Raw genomic sequence first — 25,689 nt, forward strand, 5'->3', positions numbered from 1 at the left:
AGAATGGACCATGTAGTAAGAAGATAGATACATACAGAGAAGGTGGAAGTTGCCATACAAACTGTGAGAGGCTTATTAGTTCAGATGAGCTATTATGAGCAGGAGAAAAAACTTTTGTAGTGATAATCAAGATGGCCCATTTAGACTGTTGACAAGAAGGTGGGAGGACACTTAACACAGGGAAATATATTCAATATGTGGAATGACCCAGCCACTCCCAGTCTCTCTTCAAACCCAGGTTCACGGTGTCTAGTTTGCATGTTAATTCAAGCTCAGCAGTTTCTCCTTGGAGAAATCCAGGAATCGTTGGGAGTGTCTCACAGGGTCTGGTGACACTGGGTAGAGAAGAACAGAGACCGGTTGGGGGCTGGGCATCCAACTGCCAGTGAAATCCAGGGAGATTCTGGCTCCTAAATATCGCAGGCTTCTTAACCCCGCAGCCTTAATCCTCTGAGTCCATCTCCTGAGAGTCGTACAGCGGGGTGGAGGACAGGTGTGTGGCTAATGTGAAATTTGCAGATATGGGTGGGGTTTTGGAACAGGATTTAAGGGAATTGGGATCCCCAAACCCACTGGATATGGGCGCGTTTTGAATTGTTGACGTCATTTGAGTGGGGTTGGAAAGAGAATTTGGAATATGGTTGTACAGAGGCAGACGCTCACACAAAACACAGGTGAAAGCAGCCAAGGGGAAGCAAGAGGATTCAGAAAATGGAGCAGGGATTTGGGTAAAAGGGGTCCGGGACCGGGAGGGTGAGGGACAGCTCTCTTTGTCTTGGTCTTTCTAGCTCAGAGGCCACCCCGTCTAAGTGAGAGAGGGAGAAAGCTTGGATTTGCCCAAGTAAACTAGCAAACACCTTTCAGGGCAGGGAGGGAGGCCGGGAAGTTGGCAGACAGGAGAGCGGCAGCTTCTGGGCTGCATCCAAAGGAGTCCTGTGATAGTGGTAGGTCAGGGCCGGGGCTGGGGCCACACTGGAGAGGGGGCGGAATATGGCAGGGATGTTAAACCTTGTCCTTAAGGAAAAGGAGGACTTGTGGCACCTTAGAGACTAACCAATTTATCTGAGCATAACCCCGGGTGATAGTCACACCTCAGGGGTTCCGAAGCCAAATCAGTGATCAACACCCAAAAGAACCACAGTAGTGTGAATGGAGGGGAAATATTTAGTGAGTGTCTACACATATAGACCCACACAATATGTATTTAGTATATGTACACATACACACACACACATCTGTAATTGTGGTAAGTCAGGCGCGGGGCTGGGACACGCACTGGAGAGGGGCAGAATTTGGCAGGGAAGTTAAACCTTGTTCCTCAGGGTTTAAACCAGCGACACTCGGACCTCAGGTGCCGAATTAGCGATCAAAATTACCCCAGGAATGTGTGAATGACAGGGGAAATGTTTAGTGTGTGTCTACACAGAGAGATATGCACTGAATAGATTTAATATAGACACATACATATTTATATATTGTATTCGTATTGATATGTGTATAGCTATAGCTATAAATCCTCCCACACCGATGGGAATGAGACCTGCGGGTGCTTGTCTGATTGATTCCCTCTTGGGGAGCTGTGAGATGTGATCTCTGGGTGTCCGTGTTAGGAGGAGCTGAGTTAGTAGACCAGGAATTTTACCTCCCCGATGTCCACCTCCTAAACCTCCTTTTGGCCACTGTCTCACTCCGCTTCTAATGGAGACGTGAGTGTGAAAGGGCCCCGAGTGAGTCTAGACAATCCGCTTCCCCTTTTTGTACCAGCCCCGCTTTGCTCTGTGTCACTGTGTGTCTCTGGCACAGTAATACATGGCGGTGTCTGCAGCCGCGAGGGAGGCCAGCTGCAGGGAGAACCGGTTCTTGGAGGTATCCGAAGAGATGGTGGTCCGGCTTTGGAGCGACGCGGCAAACCACTTGTTCCCGTTGTACGGATGTATACGTGCCACCCACTCCAGACCTTTCCCGGGAGACTGCCGGACCCAGCTCCACGCGTAGCTGCTGTCAGTGATGGAGACACCCGAGACAGCGCAGGTCAGTGTGAGGGTCTGTCCAGGCTTCACGACGCCCGGGCCGGACTCGACCAGCTGCACCTGGGAGAGGACACCTGGGGAGAGGAAAACAAAATATGGACGAAATTAGCCAGCCAATGAATCTGTGCATCTGCCCCCAATTCTCCCACTGTCCAAGAGACACTCACAGCTGGGGGCCAATAACAGGAGAAGGAAAAGCCACAGAGATGTCATTCTCTTTCTCATAAAATGAGGGAGACTCCCGAGCAGGCAGGACTGGGCAGTTCTGTGTCTGGGGAGAGACTGAGGCTCCTAGAACCAGGGGTTTGTATTTAACCAGGAACCCCCCGGGGCAGGGATTTGCATGCGGCGTTTCCCCAGCGGATATAAAGGGAGGGGCCCCTCTAGGTAGGGAGCTGTCTGGTGGGAAGCAGAGTCACACATCAACTTCATGTGTTAGCGTGCGACCAAGGGAGGGATGGTGCAGGTTCTGGGCTCTGCCAGAATAAAGGCCGTGAGGGCAGCAACCCAGGGACAGTCTAGAGCGCACGCGTGGGGGAAACGGTCCGGTGCTTTTCCTGTAGCAGAGACACCTGTGAGGGGGAGAGAGAGTGTGAGAGAGACACTGCTGGGCCCTCCTGGAGGGAGTGAAACTTGCTCTGTGTGCAGGTGTGAGTTAGGCTGGACCCAGACAATCCCTTACACTGACCTGTAAAGTATCCGGTGACTCCGTTCCAAGCTATGCGGTTCGGACATTGCTGAGAAGAGCAGGGAATGGCTCGGGGACACCTGATATTCTGAGGTCAGACACTCTGCCCTTCCTCTCAGACACCGGGACGTCCATGGAGAAGGCGGACAAAATGCCAGCTCATGACCCAGTGAGAAAGAGGACAAACTAGACTGGAGTAAGGCACCTTTACTCGGGTATAACCTCATCCACAGAAGGCCTTGCACTGTTATAACTACATGGGTGAAAACATTACTCTCCTAACTCAAGCAGTTATATGAATGTGTGTAGCTGTGTGTAGACCAGATCTGAGTGCTCTAGGGAGTCAGGAGTGGTTTAGAAACAGACTTGCTCCAGTTTGACTTAGGCCTTGTCTACAGGGGAAATTAGTTTTGGTATAACCTAAATGTAAATTTAAATCCATGTGTACATATCCTGGTCTATCCCCAAGTGTGCACTCTCATTTGGGTAGAAAAGTGCCTTTCCAGGGTTTATATCCCCTAGTCTACACTTGAACGAACTTTCTTTCTTTCTTTCTTTCTTTCTTTCTTTCTTTCTTTCTTTCTTTCTTTCTTTCTCCACAGTTGAGTAAAAGGTGTCCCTGTATTGGAGCGGTGGCTATTCGGAAAATGTGTTGGGCATATGAAATAGATATAAACTGTGTCCTTGGGGAAATGACATGGGAATGCCAGATGGGGAAGGAGCAGCAGCTGAATTGCGGGGAAGGGCTGGTTTAGGCCACAGAACCTGACAAGCAGCTCTGGTGACAGGGAAGGAAAAGGGAATGAAGAGAAGAGGCAGCCCGTGGGCTTTGCCAGAACACAGGCTGTGATGGCAGGACACAGCGCCGAATCTGAAAAGCCAGGATGGAGGGAAACACAGCACCTTATTATTAGGTGCTTTCCAGGTAGAAGAACTGCCTCGGAGTGAGGGTGGGTGTGTCATAAACATAGAAATAAGGGTAACATAAAATCCCTCCTGGGAAGCCATACTGAATCGCTGTAAGGGGTTAAGAAGCTCAGATAACCTAGTTGGCACCTGATCAGAAGGCCAATGAGGAAAGAAGATACTTTAAAATCTGGCGGGGGCAGGGAGGAGGTTTTGTTTGTGCTCTTTTTATTGTTCCCTCTCCGGACAGAGAGACCAGGAAGGGACAACATCTCCTGAAAATAAAACCTGAAATGATTCATCTATGATTACAAAAATTGTAAGTAAGGCAAGGAAATGTGTTAGATTATCTTTTGTTTTAGCTTGTGAATTTTCCCTATGCTAAGAGGTAGTTTTATTCCTGTTTCTGTAGCTGTGAAGCTGAGTCCAGAGGGGAGTCCTCTGTGTTTTAAATCTTTTTATTACCCTGTAAAGTTATCTTCCATCCTGATTTTGCAGGTGTGATACTTTTACATTTTTCTTTATACTGAAGCTCTTCTTTTAAGAACCTGATTGATTTTAGTGTCCTAAAGATAAAGGGTCTGGTTTGTACTTACATTTAAGGCAATTGGTTGGCATATTATTCTCAAGCCTCCCCAGGAAAGGGGGTGAAGGGGCTTGGGGGATATTTTGCGGGGGAGGGCTCCAAGTGACCCTTCCCTGAATTTTTGCTTAAACCACTTGGTGGTGACAGCAATACCATCCAAGGACAAGGAAAAGAACTTGTGCCTTGGGGAAGTTTTAACCTAAGCTGGTAGGGTATGCGCTTGGGAGGGGGGGGGTGTCTTTCATGCGGGTTCCCACATCTGTACACCAGAGTTCAGAGCAGATGGGGTCGGTGTGGGGGGGGGGGAACTCTGATGGGGTGTGAGAAAGACTGCTGCCTCCTAAGGCAGGGAATGAGATTTGTTGTGCTTATTTTGGTTTGTGTGGGCCTGAGTCAGTGTTACCTTCTACTGGAAGGAAAGAGACTTTCTTGGTTCACAGAAAACATACTCCTGTACACACCTGGATACACAGAAATAGCCACAAATTCACATGCTGATAAGAACGGCCATACTGGGTCAGATCAAAGGTCCATCCAGCCCAGTATCCTGTCTGCCAACAGTGGCCAATGCCAGGTGCCCCAGAGGGAATGAACAGAACAGGGAATCATCAAGTGATCCAACCCCTGTTGCCCATTCCTAGCTTCTGGCAAACAGAGGGTAGGGGCACCATCCCTGCCCATCCTGGCTAATTGCCATTGATGGACTTATCTAGTTCTTTTTTGAACCCTGTTATAGTCTTGCCTTCACAACATCCTCTTGCAAAGAATTCCACAGGTTGGCTGTGTGTTGTCTGAAGAAATCAGGGAGCAGAGCCCTGGGGCCCTGAGTGATTTTGTGTAATCTACGTTTCCATTAATCTTTTCCTGCCTGTTCTTGGAACCATTGCAATGAAAACAAATACATTTATTTTCTCAGGAAGTTTGATGAGATCCTGTGGGAGCTGAAAGGAAACTGTGTCCAGGAAAAAGGGGGTAAGTTCTGGATTCTCTGAAAAAAATCTCTTCATATCTGTTTTTTTCATATTGAATTTACTGTGTGTGTCTCTCTCTGGGTGGCTTAACTCTCTCTGTAACTCTGACCTCACTATTGTTTACTGACCTCTTCTCTTTGTGTGAGTCCCTGCTTTGCTCCCTGTCACGGGGCTGCCTCTGGCCCAGGAATAGGTGGCTGTGTCTGCCAATGTCAGGAAGCCTTGCTGCAGGTGGTGTGCAAACACTGAAGGTTAAACAGAAGGTGTGAGCCTGAGTTCTTGTTTTAATTATTATAATTAAATGTCTTTCTTTTTTCAGAAAGACCTAAGGCAGTAAGGCAGCCAAATCTCATTGAAAGTAAAATTCCATTGAGTTTTCACATAATTTCATTTCATTTGCAATCACATTGGGAAAAATTCTGTAATTTTAATAGATTCGTAGATATTAAGACTAGATGGGATTACCAAGGGACTTGATCATCTAGTCTGACCTGCTTAACACAGGGCATTGAACCTCACCCAATGATTCCTGCATCAAGCCCATAAGTAATCTTTGAGTTTTAGTATCTGTTTTAGTAAAACCTGTGTGTGGCACAGATTATCACCCATCTGCTTATTGTGTGTCTTCTGAGAGACAGAGTGAAATAATATCTTTGATTAGACCAACTTCTGTAGGTGACAGAGACAAGCTGTCTGGCTACACAGAGTTCTTCTTCAGATCTGATATTTCCCAGATCTGCAGAGAAGATCTGCGTTACTCAAAAACGTGTCTCTTCACCATTAGAAGTTGTTTCAGTATCAGATATTACCTCACCCACCCTGTGTATCTTAATATTTTTGGGACCATCAGGGCTACAGCAACACTGCAAACAACCTTCCTCTGAGGCATCAGGTACTGTTGGAGGTGGGATACCGGATTAGATGGACCTTGAGTCTCATCCGATATCTAATCATGTTTCTATGAGAGAGAGAAAACTCACTTGTTCCTTTACAGAGTTTCGGAATACAAGAGCATTCTCACTCCCTCTCTGTGGACGCTTGTATCCTTCTGGAAGGAATGAGATCTGGGGTGTGTGTGTGTGTGTGTGTGTGTGTGTGTGTGTGTGTGTGCACTCCACTCACAGGGGTGATGATGTAAGTAACTATGTGATTCCAGTCCCATTGAGATTAACCGTTTTGACTTTCTGTGTGTGGACGCTCTTATGCATTGGTTATAAACTTTGCTTCCAGCATTTTTCCTGGTTCCCAAGATGAACCGCTGGAACGAATTTGAAACTGAAATGCGAGCATGCACACACAAAAATGGCACCCATTTAGCTAAACTGATTTATATTAATTCGGAGTAATTGATTTTTTGTAGACTAGTCCCCAGGAAGTGATAGATGTTGATTCTTCACCGTGCCAAGATTCTCATGAATGTTTAGCACCGAAGGAGTCTATTTGGGGAGAGGAGGGAGTAGAAAGGGGAAGCAGAAGATGTCCCTTCATTTCCATCTAGTGGAAATTTCCTGTGTTTGTGTTTCCCTTTCTCTAGACAGATAAATTACACCATGCCAGAGGCCTGAGAGTATGTTCAGAATCCACATCCCCTTTTTGCACGGGTCCCTGCTTTGCTCCGCTTCACTGTGTCTGCCTGGCGCAGTAATACGTGGCGGTGTCCGCAGCTCCCAGGGAGGCCAGCTGCAGGGAGAACCGGTTCTTGGAGGAGTCAGGGGAGATGGTGATTCGGCTCTGGAAAGATGAGCTGTAGTTTGTGTACCAGGAGGAACTGCTGTAAAATCTCCGTCCCAGCCACTCCAGCCCTTTCCCGGGAGGCTGCCGGACCCAGTGCCAGCCATGACCACTAGTGATGGACTGACCCGAGACTGCACAGGTCACGGTGAGGGTCTCTCCGGGCTTCACCGCTCCCGGGCTGGACTGGACCAGCTGGATTTGGGCAAGAACACCTGAAAAAGGAGGAAATTTGTTTCAGGAATTCTAATGCTGATCAGATACTCCCCGGGGACTCCCCCTGCTCTGCTGAAGTCAAAGGACATTTCTCCCTCCAGTACAAGCGAAGCAGAACTTTCCCTACCCCCTCCCACAGACACTCACAGGAATGGGTGGCTAAGAGGAATAAGAGGGTGAAAAATGAGTCCATGATGGTCTGAATTAATGAACTGACTCCCCAGCAGCAGGGACTGGGCAGTTCAGTGTCTGGGGAGAGACTGAGGCTTCTAGGACCAGGAGTTTGTATTTAAACAGGAACCCCCCTGGGTAGGGATTTGCATGCAGGTTTCACCCATCAGGGAGGGGAGATGAAAGGGGCCAGCAGGGAGCTGGTTCTGGGCTAAATGGAGGAAACAGATCGAGATGCAGCAGCTGCTGCCCTGCAGCGGAACAGGGGAGAATTGACTGGCTGATAGATTAGGTCTGGTGGCAGGTGGGGATCTCTCTTGGGGCCTGGCCCTTTTCATCAAGCGAAACTCAGGATTCTGATCTGTCTGGGAGATGATCTCTTCAGAAGCAGAAAATTAAAGAAATTTAATCTGGGTGTCATAAATATAAAGGGAAGGGTAAACAGAGCTGTTTAAATCCCTTCTGGCCAGAGGAAAAACCCTTTCACCTGTAAAGGGTTAAGAAGCTAGGATAACCTCGCTGGCACCTGAGCAAAATGACCGATGAGGAGACAAGATACTTTCAAAGCTGGAGGGGCGGGGGTCAGAAACAAAGGGTCTCTCTGTCTGTGTGATGCTTTTGCCAGGACCAGAGCAGGAATGCAGGTTAGAACTCCTGTAAAGGGTTAATAAGCAATCTCGTTAGAGATGCATTAGATTCTGTTTTGTTTCAATGGCTGATAAAATAAGTTGTGCTGAATGGAATGTATGTTCCTGGTTTTGTGTCTTTTTGTAACTTAAGGTTTTGCCTAGAGGGATTCTCTATGTTTTGAATCTGATTACCCTGTAAGGTGTTTACCATCCTGATTTTACTGAGGTGATTCTTTTTCTTTTTCTTCAATTAAAATTCTTCTTTTAAGAACCTGATTGCTTTTTCCTTGTTCTTAAGATCCAAGGGTTTGGGTCTGTGTTCATCTATGCAAATTGGTGAGGATTTTTATCAAGCCTTCCCCAGGAAAGGGGGTGGAGGGTTTGGGAGGATTTTTTTTGGGGGGGAGACGTTTCCAAGCGGGCTCTTTCCCAGTTATATATTTATTAGATGCTTGGTGGTGGCAGCAATAAAGTCCAAGGGCAAAAGGTAAAATAGTTTGTACCCTGGGGAAGTTTTAACCTAAGCTGGTAAAAATAAGCTTAGGGGGGTTTTCATGCAGGTCCCCACACCTGCACCCTAGAGTTCAGAGTGGGGAAGAAACCCTGACACTGGGGAACTTTGAAATAACCTTAAATATAGGTAGGGCTTGCTTCTGCTCCCTGTGAAATCAAGGCTAATATTGGTGGGGTCCAGTCCTGCCCTCAGTGACTGGGATGAATACCTAAAATAATCCCACAGATATTAGTGATGTGATGCTGGGTTTGTACCAGTGTAACTGAGAGCAGAGTCTAGTTTACATTGACTGAGCTAACAGCAGGTTTGGACCAGATGGAGAACGGGTCTTATTCCAGTAGAGCTGGGTATAAAGTGGGTTGTTTCCCCCCCGAAAAACTTTTTGTTAAAAAAAAAATCTTGAAAAGTAAAAATTTAAAATCATCACCAATCATGGACTTTTTGGCCAAAACCCAAAATATCTTTCAACCAAATGCCCAAAGAGATTTTCTGGAAAAAAAACTTTAGCTAAATACTTAATTTTCCATTGCAGAAAAGCTCTGACAGGAAAATTTTTACTATCCACTTCAGTCATTGATATGCCTTAATTACCATATCAGAGGGATAGCCCTGTTAGTCTGGATCTAATTGTTTAATCCCGAGCTGATGGTGTCAAATTTACAAATGAACTGAAGCTCTGCAGTTTCTCTTTGTAGTCTGGTCCTGAAGTTTTTTTGCTGCAGGATGGCGACCTTTAAAAGTATGAATTTAAAAAATGAACATCAGTTCATTTGCAAATTTGACACCATCAGCTCAGGATTAAACAAAGACTGTGACTAGCTTGCGGACTACAAAAGCATTTTCTCCTCCCTTGGTATTCACATCTCAACTGCTAGAAGAGGGCCTCATCCTCCCTGATAGAACTAACCTCCTTATCCCTGGCCTGATTCTTGCTTGCATATTTATATCTGCCCCTGGAAATTTCCACTACACGCAGCTGAGGAAGAGAGGATTCACCCATGAAAGCTCATGCTCCAATACGTCTGTTAGTCTATAAGGTGCCACAGGACTCTTTGCTGCTAATTACCGTAGTGTCTGAGCACAATCTTTAGTGTGTTTTGTGCTCTTAACTCTACTGTGAAGTAGGGAAGTGTCAATATCCCCATTACACAGATGGGAAACTGAGGCAGAGAAAGCCAGATTCTCAGAGGCATTTAGGTTCCTAAACATCCAGATAAGCAACGATTGGAATTTTCAAAAGTACCCAGGTGTCAACAACTCATTGAAATCAATGGGAGTTAGGCAAATATCTACACCATAAGCACCTAAATATCTTTAAAACAGCTGGCCGGGTGTGAGCTAAACTAATAAACTTAGGCATCCAGTGAGATTTGCACATCTGCAACTTGAGGTGCCCAACTTTGAAAATCTGCCCTGGAGAGACTTGTGGAAGGTGAGTCTTGTGCTTAGGGAGGCTGTGGAATCTCCTTCACTGGAGATTTTTAACAGTGGGTCAGACAAACACTGTCAGGGATGGTTCAGAAGAGAAAACTCAGTCCTTCCATGAGTGTAGGGGACGGGACTAATGACCTCTCCAGGTCCCTTCCAGTCCTATGATTCCATGATTCTAAGTCTTTGGTAGACCTGGAGCATGTGTGTCTGTGTGTGTGGGGGGGAGGGGGGGCAGTCACAGAGACTAATGAATGGCCAGATTTTTAAAGGTGTTTCAACGGGAATTATTAAAAATCTTTAACTTTAAAAATCTGGCTCTAAGTGAATTGCCTCAGGTCTCGCAGAGCAATAAACAGGGCAGACGCGCCTCTGGCCAGCTCCCTGATCCCTGAATCACACTTCCTCCCGGTCATTGAAGATTCCAGCTAAATAGGAGAAACTCCCTGGAAACATGTCGGGGTTGGAAACGAGCTAGCAGCGCCAAGGGGGAAAGCTCTCCGGCCCCTTAGGAGAGCGTAGGAAGATTGTAACAGGGAACAGACGTAGCCGACTCATTCAGGGAGACTCCCCACCAGGGGCTTGTCACGGAGTGTATCACCGTGGGTCCCACCTGGTGCAGTAATAGGTGGCCGTGTCTGCAGCGGTCAGGGAGCGGAGTTCCAGGTAATACTCGTTCTTGGCGTCATCCTTGGCAATGTTCGCTCGGGTTCGGAGGTCGGGGGCGTAGTTCGTGCTCCCGGAGAAATGGATGCGCCCTACCCATTGCAGCCCTCGGCCGGGGAGTTCGCGCACCCAGTTCCACCAGGCGCGGGTAGCGATGGAGTCCCCCGACACTTTACAAGTCACAGCGAGGGACTCTCCGGGCTTCACCGCTGCCGGGGCGGACGGGACCAGCTGGATCTGTGAGAGGACACCTTGGCGAAGGGAGAGAAAAGGAGAAGTGACGCTCCACTGCGGGCAGGGAGCGAAAGCGGGGTCTGCGTGTTCCCGAAATACTCACCGAAGGGAGCTGCCAAGAGGCCGAAAAGAAACCCCCGCAGCAACGCCATGTCGCAGAGGTGTGGCAGGAAGGGGTCTGGGGATACTCCTCAGCAGGAAGAAACGGGCCAGCGCCGTGCGGTGCCTGAGGCTCGCAGGACCGGGGGCTGCTGTTTAAGCAGGGCAGGGATTTGCATGTGGGTTTCGCCCAGCGGCGGTGGGAGGTGAAAGGGCTTGGGGCGGGAGGGCTCTGACTGAGCCGGAATAGTCTCCTTCCACAGGCCTGCGCCGTGCACCGGGGTGAGACACGGAACTGCTGTATTTGTGGGACGCTGGGCCGGTTCTTCAAGTTACACCGAACACTTTTAAATATAGATCATAGAATACCAGGGTTGGAAGGGACCTCAGGAGGTCATCTAGTCCAACCCCCTGCTCAAAGCAGGCCCAATCCCCAATTTCTGCCCCAGATCCCTAAATGGCCCCCTCAAGGACTGAACTCGCAACCCACCATTGAGCTATAGTCAAGACTCTGACACGGAGCATAAAACCCGTTAGCTCTCCCTCCTAGCTGCTTGACCCCCTCAGTGTGAGCGACCAGACCTGTGCTCTCCGCTGCTGTGTGTCTGTGTGTTGATGTCCCCGGCGGGGTGTGAAATAAGATCTGGGTCTTGTCATACGTGTGATTGTTTGGATGTTGCGGACCCCTGCTGGGTGGACCGGGTATGACTCTTACTCTGAAACCTGCCTTGCTGTGTGTCCCTGCCGCCGGTTATTGGAATGAAGGAGAATTCTCTCTATTTTAGGGATGGGGAAACTAAGGCACAGGGCGGTGAAGTGACTTCCCAAGGTCACCCAGCAACAGAGTCGGGAACAGAACCCAGTTCTCCTCCATTTTAATGCTCGAGGGGCACCCTGCCTCCTTGCAGGACTTTGTCACAGAGCATGGATGCAAATCCATTTGTGTAACATTGCTGCTCTCTGCTGGATTGAATGAGTCCCGCCCGAGAAGAAAGGCCAGGGTGTGTTTGCCAGGCCTCCTGGCTCCTGCTAGGTAGAGAAAAGACCAACTCGTTCTGTATGTGGATGTCCCTCCCTGCTCGACCGCACGGGAGGGAAGGAGTCGGAATCCGCTTTTGTGTGTTTCTGTCGTTGCTACCTCTTAGGAGTAATAAACCCATCTCTCTCTCTCTCTCTCTCTCTCTCTCTCTCTCTCTCTCTCTCTCTCTCTGTGTGCACGTTTGTCTATTTTACTGCTGTCTCCTGCTGAAGGAGATGCAACCGGCTCAGTGTGTGTGTTTGCTACTCTTTCGGTGAGAGTGTGTAACTTCCCCTTGCTCGCTTGCTTTCTCTGGGTCTATGTGTCCGTGCTGCCGCCTGCTGGAGGGGATGAGAAGTCTTCAGGGTGGGTGTGTAGATACAGGTGTGGTACTGCTCCCAGCGAAACGGAATAAGACCCGTGCAGTGTGTGTTGTGTTGCAGGGGACTTGATACACGAGGTATTTTCCTAGTTTCCCCTCCTGAAAACCCCTCCTGTCGGTAAGTCCCTCTCCCTCAGCTCCTAACGCCCAGTGTTAAAGGGCGGTTTGCAAACCGGTTTCCCTTCTAGCTCCAATCCCCGCTTTGCTCTGGCCCACTGCCTTTGTCTGGAGCAATAACACACGGCGGTTCCTGCAGCTGTCATGTGTGAGGAAGTGGGACTGTTCTTAATGTTTCCTCTGAATAGTGTGGGGGTGCCTCAGTTTCCCCTAGGCAGTTCTTAAGTATCTAGGTGGTGGGATAAGGGTGTATGATCACTGCAGAGCCCTAGAGGGTAGGTGTGTGCAGGGGTCTGGACACAGATAATGGCCGACACCTGTTTCCTGACAACTGGTGGGAGTGGTGGGGTCTACTGCACCCCATGTATGGCACTTCCTGCAGTAAGTGACTGGGGATCAGTAAAACGAAGGGAGATTGATGGGGACCAGGCGTGCTGAAGGCTCAGAGAGGAGTGGTTTCGGAGGGCAGTTAACCCCCAGGAGTGTGTGACCAGCGAGAAGGACTGTGCAGTAACAGGGTTCCCCTGGGGACTGCGATGAGCAGTCTCAGGGGCGGAGGAGCCTGTGGCTTGGCCCTGGGAGAGAGAAGGACTTTTGCAGTAACAGGGTCCCCTGGGGGATTGCAGGGAGTGGTCCCAGGGGTGGAGGAGTCTGCAGCTCAACCCTGGCAAAGAGGTGGTGACCTCGAGAAGGGCTGGCACACTAGGGGTTCTCCCTGGAAACCATGGGGAGCTGAGAGCACACTGGTCTGTGAGTCCACAACAACATGGGAAGAGCGGAGTGATGGCCTGTCACCGTCTCCTTAAGAAGGACATTGTAACCCTGTGCAGAAAGAGAGGGTTGAGCATTGGAAAGTTCACCAAAGCAGAGTTAATCGTGCAGCTGGAGGAGGATGACGGCTCTAAGGAACAGATTCCTGACCCCAATGGGGCTATAGCAGGATCTGGGAGCAGCTGGAGTGGGAGTCAGGCCTCCCCAAGACTCCTGTCCCCGACCAGACGGGGGTCTTCACGATCGGGTTCCCCATCGGGGGATCGGAGAAGGACGGGATTGGAGCTGAGTCCGAGAGAGCAAGAGGACTGTGAGAGACAGCGAGAGCCCGAGAAAGAGCTGCAGAAGCAGCAGCAGCATGAACTGGCAGTGGGGGAGTGGACAGGCCTAGGGGATCTCCCAGGGGTGAGTGGGGATAGACCCTGGGGAGCCAGTTCCTCAGGGAACCTCGAGACTAAATTGCTGCCCCTGGTTAAGGAGGGGGGGATGTGGATGCCCACCTCACTGCCTTTGAGCAGGCTGGAGATTTGAACCAGGGGGACCCTGCAGAAAAGCCCAGGTGTCTAGCTCCCTTACTGGGTCCCAAGGCCATAGACTCTGTCAGCCAGATGGGTGGGGAGGTGGACAGGCTCCCACTCTTGGTCCCAACCTATATGCCTGTGTGGAGTTTCCTGGGGCCAGGCCCCTCGGACCCCCAGTGGGAGCGGAAGGTGATGGTCAATGGGGAGACATTCCTGGGGTGGAGAGATCCTGGGACAGAGAGAACGGTTGTCAGGCCCTGGGTGGTGCAGCCTCAGATGCTGAGGGTCTGGGTGATCTGTGTGAGGGTCCCAGGGACAAAGCCCCTCGCCCTGCCTATGGCCCAGATCCCTGTGCAGACCCAGGAGGGGTGGGGCTGGCTGGCCATTGGGGTGATCCAGGATACCACCTGCGAGACCCTGTTGGGGCGTGACTGTGTCTCTTTGGGACAGGATCCAGGCCCTGCTCCTGTAACGGCCAAGGGTTTGATTTTGAATCCAGGGAACCAATCGGCGGAGAGGGAAATGATCAGTGAAAATGCAGATGACCTGGCTGGCAGCGGGAGGAGCGGCTAGGCTCAGGCTACCTGCCTGTCTGTAACCAGACCCCTGGGGCTGTGTGGGACAAAGAGATGCTCCCCGCCCCCTTGCACACCGGAGCGGGTGGGAGGGGGCTCATGGTGGCTCTGATGCAGTGAGGAAAGCAGCGAGCTCGCTGCCTGACCCCACTGGGACAGCAAGGGCAGCGCTGAGCAAGGGGGGAGCTGAGACCCCAGCTGAGGGGGGGAGACACAGGCAGGGCAGGGGATCTGTGGGGAGTGGCAAGGTGCTGGGTAAGGAAAGTCTGGATGAGCCTAGGCAGCCTTGTGAGCTGATGGCTGTGTCTAGTCAGCAGGGTGGGAAGGCGAGGAGAGTGGAAGATGAGTGTCCCTGGACCTTACCTGTTAGCTGGGTGGAGAATTGGGACAGTGAAGGAAACGTGCCTGTGTCTGTCAGGGGTATTGACTTGCCTATGGAGGGAGCTACCCTGATCTCCAAGCAGTTGTCTGTGACCAGCCCTGTGTGCTGGGACAAGGGGAATGGGATCCCAAGCTGGGTGTCTGGGAAAGGAAAAAGTGTGTCCAGCTCTTCTTTGTCTGTGGAGCAGACAAAAGGGGCCTTTCAGCCTGTGATGGTTGAGGGTCGTGCAGTTGTCTCAGAGCTGGTTCTGGATTCAGCTAAAGCCCAGGAAGGGAAGGGTCCTAAGTTTGTGTCTGCTCGGGAGAATGGCCCTGTAACTAGGTAGCATCCAGTTAGTGTCTATGTAAAATCCCAGAGACCAGACAATTCTGGTGCTTGTATTTTGCCTGTTGCTAGTGTGTTGTTGGGAAAGGGTGTAGCAACTCTGTCTAATCAGGATGAGATCCTAGCCAGGATACAAGGAGAGCATTAAGATGATGTGATTGTGTTACTGACTGAGGGTGTGGAAACCTGTAGCAAGAAGGAAAAGATTCCTGAACTTGTGTGTGGCAAAGGGAAGGAGAATGCTTCTGACCTTTTATCTCAGAAGTCTGTCAGTTTACCTGAAAGGGGATTGTGTAGGAATCCGCCGGATGGGCCAGAGGTAATTCTGGATGTAAGGGAGACCCAGAAAGAGTCTGTTGTTGCTCAGGAAAGTGTTCCTCTAGAGCAAGCCCTAGGTAAAGAGGGTAAGAGCAGAATTTCTGTGAGGGGTGAATTGTTGCATAGAAAAGCCCTCGGGAAAGGAATCCTCATGGAGTCTTTGCAATCAGTTTACTGCAACTGAAGGGTGTGAAAGTGATTTAAACAAGAAAGTTTCAGTTCCTAACAGCCAGAAATTTTTTTGTGAATGGATCCACTGACTTTCCTGTTGAAAGACGCAGTGTGGATTAGCTTTGAGAAGGTCTCATATGAAGTGAAAGCTGTTAAGAAAGTTAAACAGTCCTATAACCAAGTGGCTGTGTTTGGCCAGCTTGTTGGGGAGAAGACCCAATCCCAGTTTGACCCCCTGGGGTTTTGGAGTGGCCAAAGGGCACGAGTCGCATAAACCTTCCCTCATGCGGCCTGCGAGTGCTATTGACCACTCCCGACCTAAGGGAGGGCGTGAAACTGGAAGGGCCTGGTGTAACTCCTACCAAGGAATGGGAGAGATGCTGGGGCATCCACGGGAACTTGGTGGCTTTGAACTTCCCCAGGTCACCGGCTAAAATGACCCCGCTCAGTTCGATCTCGAAGGGGGGAGAGATGTGACGAAGTGGGACTGTTCTTAATGTTTCCTCTGAATAGTGTGGGGGTGCCTCAGTTTCCCCTAGGCAGTTCTTAAGTATCTAGGTGGTGGGGTAAGGGTGTATGATCACTGCAGAGCCCTAGAGGGCAGGTGTGTGCAGGGGTCTGGACACAGAGAATGGCCGACACCCTGTTTCCTGACATCATGTCACTCAGCTGTTGACAGAACTCGTCTTCGGGGGCATTCCCAGAGATGTTGAGTCAGTTTTGGAAGGACGAGCACTAGGAATGTAGGGTTCCCAGTCCCTGTAACCCACCCTCTGGGGACTGCGGATCCAGTCCCTCTCCCCAAGATAATCACCAAAGACTTTACAAGTCAGTTCGAGGGTCTCTCCTGGTGTCACCAGCTCGCAGTCGGAATGGACCAGCTGGATTTGGGAATGGTCATATTGAAGGGCGAGGGGACAAAGAAATCAATAGGTGACACCACCCCGCTGGGGGTGAATGGCTTAGAATTTTCATAAGAATGTAAGAACATAAGAATGGCCATGGTGGGTCAGACAAAAGGTCCATCTAGCCCAGTATCCTGTCTGCCGACAGTGGCCAATGCCAGGTGCCCCAGAGGGAATGAACAGAACAGGGAATCACCAAGTGATCCATCCCCTGTCACCCATTCCCAGCTTCTGGCAAACAGAGGGTAGGGACACCATCCCATTTCACCCAGCTTCCTTTGAAATCTTCTGCCCAAATCAATACAGGAGCCGGAAATACTCCACAGGATGGAGCAGCAGAAAGGGACAAAAAAAAAAAAAAGCCCGGTTTCATGAGGGGAGATGGTGAAGGAGGAGATTGTCTGAGGTGGAAAGGCTAGTTCTGTGTCTGAGCAGAGGCTGAGGTTCCAACAATCAGGGGATTGTACTTAAAGAGGAACCCCCTGGGCAGGGATTTGCATGCAGGTTTCACACACAGGGGATGGGAGATAAAAGGGGGCTGGCATCAGGAGCTCTGGCTAGATAACTACCCCCCCCCCCCCCGAGTCTCCTTATAAAAGCACAAAGGAGAGACACAAGATTTCCCTTTGCCTGGGAAACGTTCCCACTCCCAAAGACCTGCATGTGGTAAGAATGATTCCACAGAGGATGGAGCAGCGATGGGAGCACATATCCTACAGGAGAAAACGGTGCTGCTTTGGGGGAAAGCTTGGCTCTGATCCAGGGTTATACACCCCATCTCGTTCTTCGCCAGTGTTTCCTGATTGCTGTTGCCTTTCCATTATGAATTGCTTTAGCGTTGGCAGGTGTCAGAAGCTTTGTTCCACCACCACATCCCTTTAGAGAGAGAGCGAATTTTAGGCTAAATATTTCCACAGGCGGTGTCTGTGGCCTTTCTTTCTTTCTTTCTTTCTTTCTTTCTTTCTTTCTTTCTTTCTTTCTTTCTTTCTTTCTTTCTTTCTTTCTTTCAATAAAACGCTTTAACTGTCTGTTGTTAGCCCGCTTCCCCTTTCTGTGTCACTGTGTTGTGGGCACTGGAACAGGTGGCGGTCGGGGAGCGGAGCTGCAGGGAGACCTGATTCTTGGGGGAATCTACTGTGGTGGTGATCCTGCTTTGGAGAGATGGGGCATAGTTCGTGCTCCCACCTTTAGTTATACGTCCCATCCATTCCAACCCTTTCCCGGGACTCTGCCGGATCCAGCTCCAGGAGCAACAGCCCCTAGAGATGATACCGCTGGAATCTCCAGAGACGACGCAGGTCAGGGTGAGGGTCTCTCTGGGCTTGACCACTCCTGGGCCGGACGGGACCAGCTGAACTTGCAAGTGGATGCCTGGGAAGAGGGAAAATGTTTATGGGTCTTATTATTCCTACCCCAGTTTTACTCCATAGACCTGAAGTTTAGGATATGAAAGTTTCTTGCTTTCTCCAGAAATACTCACAAGTCAGGGCAGATAACAGCAACTTCAAAACCAAGAGAGACTCCATGGTTTGTTAGGGCAGCGCTCAGTCAGATGTCACCATGTGGCCGTGTCTGAGCTGCGAGAAGCAGAGGTTTATACTTAAACAGGAACCCCCCTGGGGCAGCGACTTGCATGCCAGTTTCACAGGGGGTTGGTCCTCACTTAAGCCTGTGTATGTGAGAGGAGAATCAGGCTCAGTATTTCAAAGACTTGACTCTGGGGCCCTTTGACATGAAGGGGACTTTTCCATTGGGAGTAGAATAAGGAGATAAAAAGAATAATTGGAGGGGGTGTGAATGGAGCAAAGGGAACTGACTGTCAAGGGCAGTTGGGCACCTAATTCCCCTAGGCTTTGACAAACTCTGCCGTATCTTGTGCTGCATGCATCTCAGTCCCATTTGTATAGTCAGTTTAGGGTGGGATTTTCCGAAACATCCAAGTCCCTTGGGAAGTTAAGGTGAGATTTTCAGAAGAGCCTAGGGTCTTCCTACATGACGGAGCTCAGAAAAGTTAAGGTTATTCAACTAAAAGTGTGACGAGAACATGCATTAAGCCCTTGCGTGTGGACGCTCTCATTGAGAAGAAAAGTGGCTCTAATTACCCTTAAAGGGGGATTTTCCTGAGTGTCCCCATGTATGGAAGCACAGTCAAGCAGCACAGTGTCAGAACTGGAATCCAGGGCTCCTGATCCCTAGTGCCAAGCCTAGACTACAACACAGATCTTCTGACTCGCAGTTAGCTGCCCTACCCATTGGGGGTGACTTCCTCTCCTTTCTCCTGCAGGAAGATGACTACTTTGTTCCACAGGTGTCTCCCTCCACCCCCTTCGTATTAACTGGTTTTGGGAGTGGCATTACATCGGCCTCACTGCACTGTCTAGAAACACTCCCCTTTTTTGCTATTCCTCTGTTTCACGGTGTCACTCTCTGGCACATTAATACATGGCAGTATCTGCAGTTGTCAGGGTGCTCAGCTGAAGGGAGAATTCATTTTTGGGAGTGTCTACAGAGAACGTCCTCACATCTCCATACATCTCTGCCATCCATCCCAACCCTTTGCCCGGGGACTTCCGGATCCAGGGCCACCAGTCCCCACTGGAAATGGAGTAATCAGACACAGCACAGGTGAGTTTGAAGGTCTCTCCGGGCTTCAGCGCTCCTGGGCCGGACTCCACCAGCTGAATCTCTGAGAGGACATCTGGGAAAAAGGAAAATAATAAGAATATCAGCGCACTTTTATGCCAAAGTGGGAACATTAAGGTTTTACATCAGTCTTCCATAATTACTTACATCAGGGGGCGGCCAGAAGGAAAATGCATAAAGACATCATCGTCTCTAGCAAGGACACTTTCTCTGGGGCAAATCTCCAGTTGGGTTTCAGAGGAGGCCGCTAGAGAATAAATTTCCGGCTGCCCTACAGGAGGGGGACCGAGTCGGAGTAGAGCGAGTAGTTTCCATTTGAGAAGAAAGCCTCAACCAGCAATTCGCATGAAGTTTCAGCACACAGGGTATATGAGAGAGGAAAGGAGATTACTGGGAACTCCTTCCCTACGCGTCAGGTGGACGTGACCCATGACCTGTGGTCCGATCCAGCATCCACTAACCTGACAGGAACTGCCGCCATGGACTTTAGTGGACACCGGAACTGAGCTGAACTGAGGAAGTTGTGATTCAATAGTAACATTTCAGCTGGAGTCAGTTCTTGATTTTGGACACGTGTCCCAATGACTTTTCACTGACTAATTAGAGGAGGCGCGCTTGGAAATCGCCTGTCCCACATGCTATTTTCTAAATCTGTCCGTAAGCGACCAAATCCCATTCACCCAGTGGCTAGGTGAAAGTCAAAACAAAAAGTACAGCAAGAGAGGCTAATAATGGTGAAAACAAGTAGTTAGAATCTCTCTGGGTCTCTTGCCTTCGGTTTCCCCCCACCAACACACAGGAGCACACCCCCCCACACACACCCCTGACCTTCAGGCAGCACACATACTCACAAAACACACACAGCTGCATCCCAACATGAGCTACACATACAGGACCCGCACAGCACACTTTCCACAGCCCTACGATAGAGATATACACAGCCAGACCAACATAACACACACACGTTGACAACAGACGCACACAGTCCATACCCTCCCAGTGCACAGACATACACAGCAGCACCTCCCCGATGTTCATACTGTTTAAACAATGTCTAGTAACATCCACATGGATGAATAGTACTTAAAACCAATCACCATTAGCAGCGTTTCTTCTCATTTTAATTGCTTTCTTACACTGACAGAAGTTGTTCTCATGATATGAATGAAGAGAGAAGCTTCTAGACTGGGATTTTCAAATGAACCCAGGAAAACTAGATATCCAATTCCCATTGGATCTGGATGACATGTGGGCACCTCTCTCTCTTAGGCATCTTTGAAAAATCCCACTCCTACTTCTTAAGAATACTAGTATCTTTTTGGGGGGGGGGAGCAGAATTTTTCTGGAGTCAGGGAATACAAACTTTGAGGAAACACCAAAGTCAGTGTAGGGTTCTCTAGCTCCAGCATATTAGAAGCCCAGCGGAAACCGGGAGGTAAAGAGGACGCAGCCCTTTTAGAAAAGCTCATTCCCCAGCTTTCCGGGTAACATGGATCTATTCCCATTTCAGAAATGTCCCTGCAGGACTCTGGTTTATTATGGATTCAACACTGCCGCCGCATGGCAGCTGTGAGAAGAGCAGTGTATAGGCAGGTAACATAAGCTTGGTTCTTTTGGGTGGTGCTGGAAGGCAAATATTGTGCAGCAGGGAGAGTGTGAAAGACTGATAAAGCCAGAGGAGGCTTTACAGTAAAACACAGAGTGTCCTGGCACAGGGCCCCCCAACGACAGGGGGCCCCAGGGCCGGGCAGCTGCGGGGGCAGAACCTTGGTCCTGCCCAGTGGCGGATTTAGAGGGAGTGGGGCCCTGGGCCCCTCCTCGGGACCCAGCCAAGAAAAAGATCATTCTCTCTTACTGCCCCCCCCTTCCCCGTTTCTCATTCTTGTTTTCTTCATCCTCCGCCTATAAGTAATAGGAAGTAAATGAAAATAAAGTGAGGTACCTTGACTGTTGTTGTCGTCGAACTTATTTTTCCACAGACCACTTGAAAATCACTGGGGGTCTTGGTGGACCACTTAATGATCTTCCCAAATATTGTTTGTACCATTACCTAGTGATTGTAAAACGCTTTGGATAAGGGCCTTTTATTAAACAATGTAAAAAAACCTTTGGGGTGTGGGGTCTGGCCAGGAGTTTGGATGCAGGAGGGGGCTCAGGATCGGGGCAGGAGGCTGAGGTGTGGAACGCTTACCTGGGGCAGCTCCGTTTGGTGCGAGGGGTGCAGGTGGTAAGGTGTGTGTGTGGGGGGGTGCAGGAGTCAGGGCATGGGGGGGGCTGGGTATGTGTGGGAGGGTGAAGGAGTCAGGGAGGGCAGGGGGTTGGGTGTGTGTGGGGCAGGGGTTGTGGGGGGTTGCATGAGTCAGGGCTGCGGGTGTGTGAGGGGGGTGCAGGAGTCAGAGATTCCCCACTGATCTGCAAACCCCGGGTAGGACCTTTGGAGGCCACTTAAGGCAACCTTTGCCTCAGCTCCCCATCTTAGAAAATGTGGAGGATCCGACCCTGTTTCAGAAGAGGGGGGTGGAGATGAAATCAGTCAATGACTCTGAGGTGCACAGATGCTAGGGAGCAGAGAGCTAGAAAATCACCTGGACATTCAGGAATGTATATTAATAAGGGGTGTACTCAGCCAAATACAAGCAGGCCAGCACCTTCTTAGGAATGAAGGAATATATGGAGAAAAGAAATTATACCCCTTCTGTTTTGGTTTTTGTTTCAAAAGATCCCAAGAGGGTTAGGAACCCTACTCTAATGGACATTCGGTTGGATATGGGCGCCCTTAGACGCTTCTGCAATCCCGTGCTCTAAAGAGATACGCATTATTAATGAGAAAAGGAGTACTTGTGGCACCTTAGAGACTAACCAATTTATTTGAGCATAAGCATCCGATGAAGTGAGCTGTAGCTCACGAAAGCTCATGCTCAAATAAATTGGTTAGTCTCTAAGGTGCCACAAGTACTCCTTTTCTTTTTGCGAATACAGACTAACACGGCTGTTCCTCTGAAACCTGTCATTATTAATGAGGTATCTCCTGTAGACGGAAAGCAAGTTCACAGCCCTATTGTGTTAAACGCTGCACAGACACACAGTCAAAGACAGACAGTCCCTTGGTAAGGTGCCTCATCCTTCACCCTTTACGTATACTATTACCAGAAATATTTATTCGAATCATTGACTCTGACCTCCAGCATTATGCGGCCCATGATGATGATGATGGATGATGACGATGAAGACGATCATGCTACTGAGATGAAGCAGACCGGCTTGTAGGGTGGAGCTCTAAACAGGGACTAAACCTGCGTGCTCTTCCTGGATTTGCCACTGGCCTTCTGGGGGACAGTGAACAAGCCCCTTCTCCTCCCTATAGCGCAGTTTCTCCATCTGTGAAACCGGGTGTAGTAGAAAGAGAGCGCTTGAGACACAAGACCTGGCTGAGGGGCCCGGTGTAAGGTGTAAGGCCTTAAGTAACGTCAGGCCCAGTTAATATAAAGCAAAATTAGCAAGAGGCAAGCTATGAGCAAACCTCACACCCTGTTAGAAAGCAAATCTCTTCTTGCAGGCTCACTGTCCGATACACGAACTTGTCAAGGGCTGGGGCTGCAAAAACACAAGCACTCCTCTGCACTGCGTATTCACATAAACACATTCCAGAAGGGTAGTGGCAGAACATCCCAATGCAGGGCTATGGTGTAAACACAGGTCCCAAAGACAATACGAGGACACACTGACCCCTCTTAAATATCCGCTCACTATGACAGGGTGATGGATAGAAAAGTTTTGATTGAACCAACCTGTATAAGGTAAAGGCTGATAACTGATAATGTCAGAGGGCAATATATACCTTCTTTGTATCAGTGTACAAAAGAGGAGTCGCCGATGGGGTGTCTTTGTCTGGCTGAGAGGAGAACGGAAAGTTTCGCGGTGCACTGAGCTGGTCCATTGTCATGGGCACACATGTTCTAGTGTAACTGTAGATACTGATCCGGGGAGCTAATACCGGGTGCTTTGTCAGCAATAAACCAGGGTAAAAGCAGTGGAGAATCACATCTAGAGTCCTCCCCCACCCCCGGTGTTACCAATGGCACTGGTACCCAGTATCTCTGCACTGTTGAAAAACTGCTTCCCCTTTCTGTGCCAGTCCCCGCTTTGCTCTGTGTCACTGTGTCTCTGGCCCAGTAATACCTGGCGGTGTCTGCAGCTGTCAGCGAGCGGAGCTGCAGGGAGACCTGGTTCTTGGAAGTGTCCTGTGCGATGGTCGTTCGACTCTGCAGAGAGCTGGCATAGTTCGTGTACCATTGGCTCGGTCTGTAGCAGATGCTCCCCATAAACCCCAGCCCTTTCCCCACAGGCTGCCGGACCCAGTGCCAGGCGGCGCTGTCGCTAGAAACCGAGTCTCCGGAGATGGTACAAGTGAGTGTCAGGGACTCCCCGGGTTTCACCGCTCCCGGGTCCGTTTCCCGCAGCTGCACTTGGGAGAGGACACCTGGGAAGGAAACACAGAAATGATTCAGCAATCCAGGCTCCTAACCCCTGGGAGTGGGGGTGAAAATAAAACACCCCGCGGGAGCACCTGGGAGAGTGAGGCACCCAACTGCCACTGGATTCCATTGGGGACCGGGCACCTCATTCCCTTAGGCTCCTTGGAACATCTCTTCTGCAGTCACTGCAGCAAGGGACCTTCCTTACCCGCCATAGACACGTACCTGAAGGGGCCTCCAGCATGAACTGGAAAACCAGTAGCAGGTTCATCTTCAATGAAGGTGAAAACTGTCCCCGGCAGGCAGGAAGGAGCACTTCTGTGTCTGGGGAGAGATGGGGATTCTTCCAATCCGGGCTTTGAATTTAAACAGGAAACCCCTGTCACGGAGTCCCTGGGCGATGCTCTGGAACTGCTCCCCATGAAGCCAGTCAGGACTCTGGGGTAGTCGCCTTCCTGTGAGCAGCCTGTCTTCAGGACACACAGCTCACCCGGCTTCCACCTTCCTGGGTCTGACCTCGGAGCATTCAGCCTCCTCTGCCCCTCCGTGCGCTTCCCACAGCGAGTCCGCTCAGGCGGTGCTCCTGGGGAAGCCAGAGGGTCCTGCACCCCAACTTCGCAGTCAGACGTGACTCTCAGCCAGCCAGTAAAACAGAAGGTTTATTAGACGACAGGAACATGGTCTAAAACAGAGCTTGCAGGTGCAGAGAACGGGACCCCTCAGCTGGGTCCATTTTGGGGGGCAGTGAGCCAGACAACCACGTCTGCACTTCACTCCATGTCCCAGCCAGCCCCAAACTGAAAACCCCCTCCAGCCCCTCCTCCTCTGGGCTTTGTTCCTTTCCCGGGCCAGGTGGTCACCTGATTCCTTTGTTCTCCAACCCTTTAGCTCTCACCTTGCAGGGGGGAAGGGCCCAGGCCATCAGTTGCCAGGAAACAGGGTGTCGGCCATTCTCTGTGTCCAGACTCCTGCACACACCTGCCCTCTAGGGCTCTGCAATGATCATACACCCTTACTCCACCCCCTAGATACTTAAGAACTGCCTAGGGGAAACTGAGGCACCCCCACACTATTCAGAGGAAACATTAAGAACAGTCCCACTTCGTCACAACCCCCCACCCGGGGGCAGGGATTTGCATGCCAGTTTCACAGCGTGAATATAAGGGATGACAGGGTGTGATTTTTGTCTTCACATGGTGTCTGTCCATGGGACGCGTGTCTCCCTGAGAGAGTGAATTCAGCTAGAGCAAAATGTTAACCCCCCTAAGGTATTTGGATGCCCAAATTAAATTTAAATAAATATGATTTGGTCATTTAACACTCTTAGTGGTCTTTGAGCTTCTCAGCGAAATGTAAATGCAGGACAGCACCTTCTTAGGAATGAAGGAATATTCAGAGAAGGGAAATTATACCTCTTTTCTTGTGTTTTTTGTTGGGATTCTTGTTAGCCAACACACTAGACTGCCTGAAACCTATTAATACAGCATTTAAATAATCATTAGAGCACAGGTTTCAGAGTAGCAGCCTTGTTAGTCTGTATCCACAAAAAGAACAGGAGGACTTGTGGCACCTTAGAGACTAACAAATTTACTGGAGCATAAGCTTTTGTGGGCTACAGCCCACTTCATCGGATGCATAGGATGGAACATATAGTAAGATATGTATATGTATACATACAGGTAAGTTGGAAGTTTCCATACAAACTGTGAGAGGCTAATTAGTTAAGATGAGCTATTATCAGCAGGAGAAAAAAAAACTTTTGTAGTGATAATCAAGATGGCCCATTTAGACAGTTGACAAGAAGGTGTGAGGATACTTAATATGGGGAAATAGATTCAATATGTGGAATGACCCAGCCACTCCCAGTCTCTAGTCAAACCCAAGTTAATGGGATCTAGTTTGCATATTAATTCAAGCTCAACAGTTTCTCGTTGGAGTCTGTTTTTGAAGCTTTTTTGTTGCAAAATTGCCACCTTTAAGTCTGTTACTGAGTGGCCAGAGAGGCTGAAGCATTCTCCTATCGGTTTTTGAATGTTATGATTCCTGATGTCAGATTTGTGTCCATTTATTTTTCTGTGTAGAGACTGTCTGGTTTGGCCAATGTACATGGCAGAGGGGCATTGCTGGCACATGATGGCATAGATCACATTGGTAGATGTGCAGGTGAACGAGCCCCTGATAGAGTGGCTGATGTGATTAGGTCCTATGATGGTATCCC

General features: G+C 49.7%; 1 long non-coding RNA gene and 1 gene segment (V, D, J or C); one reads left to right on the forward strand and one right to left on the reverse strand.

Moving 5' to 3' along the window:
* The first annotated feature begins 1,785 nt into the window (after positions 1-1,785).
* Positions 1,786-8,149, forward strand: LOC125629189 (uncharacterized). Its single transcript, XR_007354362.2, has 3 exons — positions 1,786-3,943; positions 5,127-5,182; positions 6,716-8,149. It is a non-coding gene; the product is annotated as an uncharacterized LOC125629189 (long non-coding RNA).
* A 2,318-nt stretch (positions 8,150-10,467) lies between these two features.
* On the reverse strand, positions 10,468-10,922 carry LOC125629502 (immunoglobulin heavy variable 4-4-like). The segment is given in 2 exon segments: positions 10,468-10,787; positions 10,874-10,922. Coding segments are annotated over 2 exon segments (369 nt in total).
* Between the last annotated feature and the right edge of the window lie 14,767 nt (positions 10,923-25,689).

Source organism: Caretta caretta, chromosome 13 (genome assembly GCF_965140235.1).
Source record: "Caretta caretta isolate rCarCar2 chromosome 13, rCarCar1.hap1, whole genome shotgun sequence".
Classification (NCBI taxonomy): Eukaryota; Metazoa; Chordata; order Testudines; family Cheloniidae; genus Caretta; species Caretta caretta.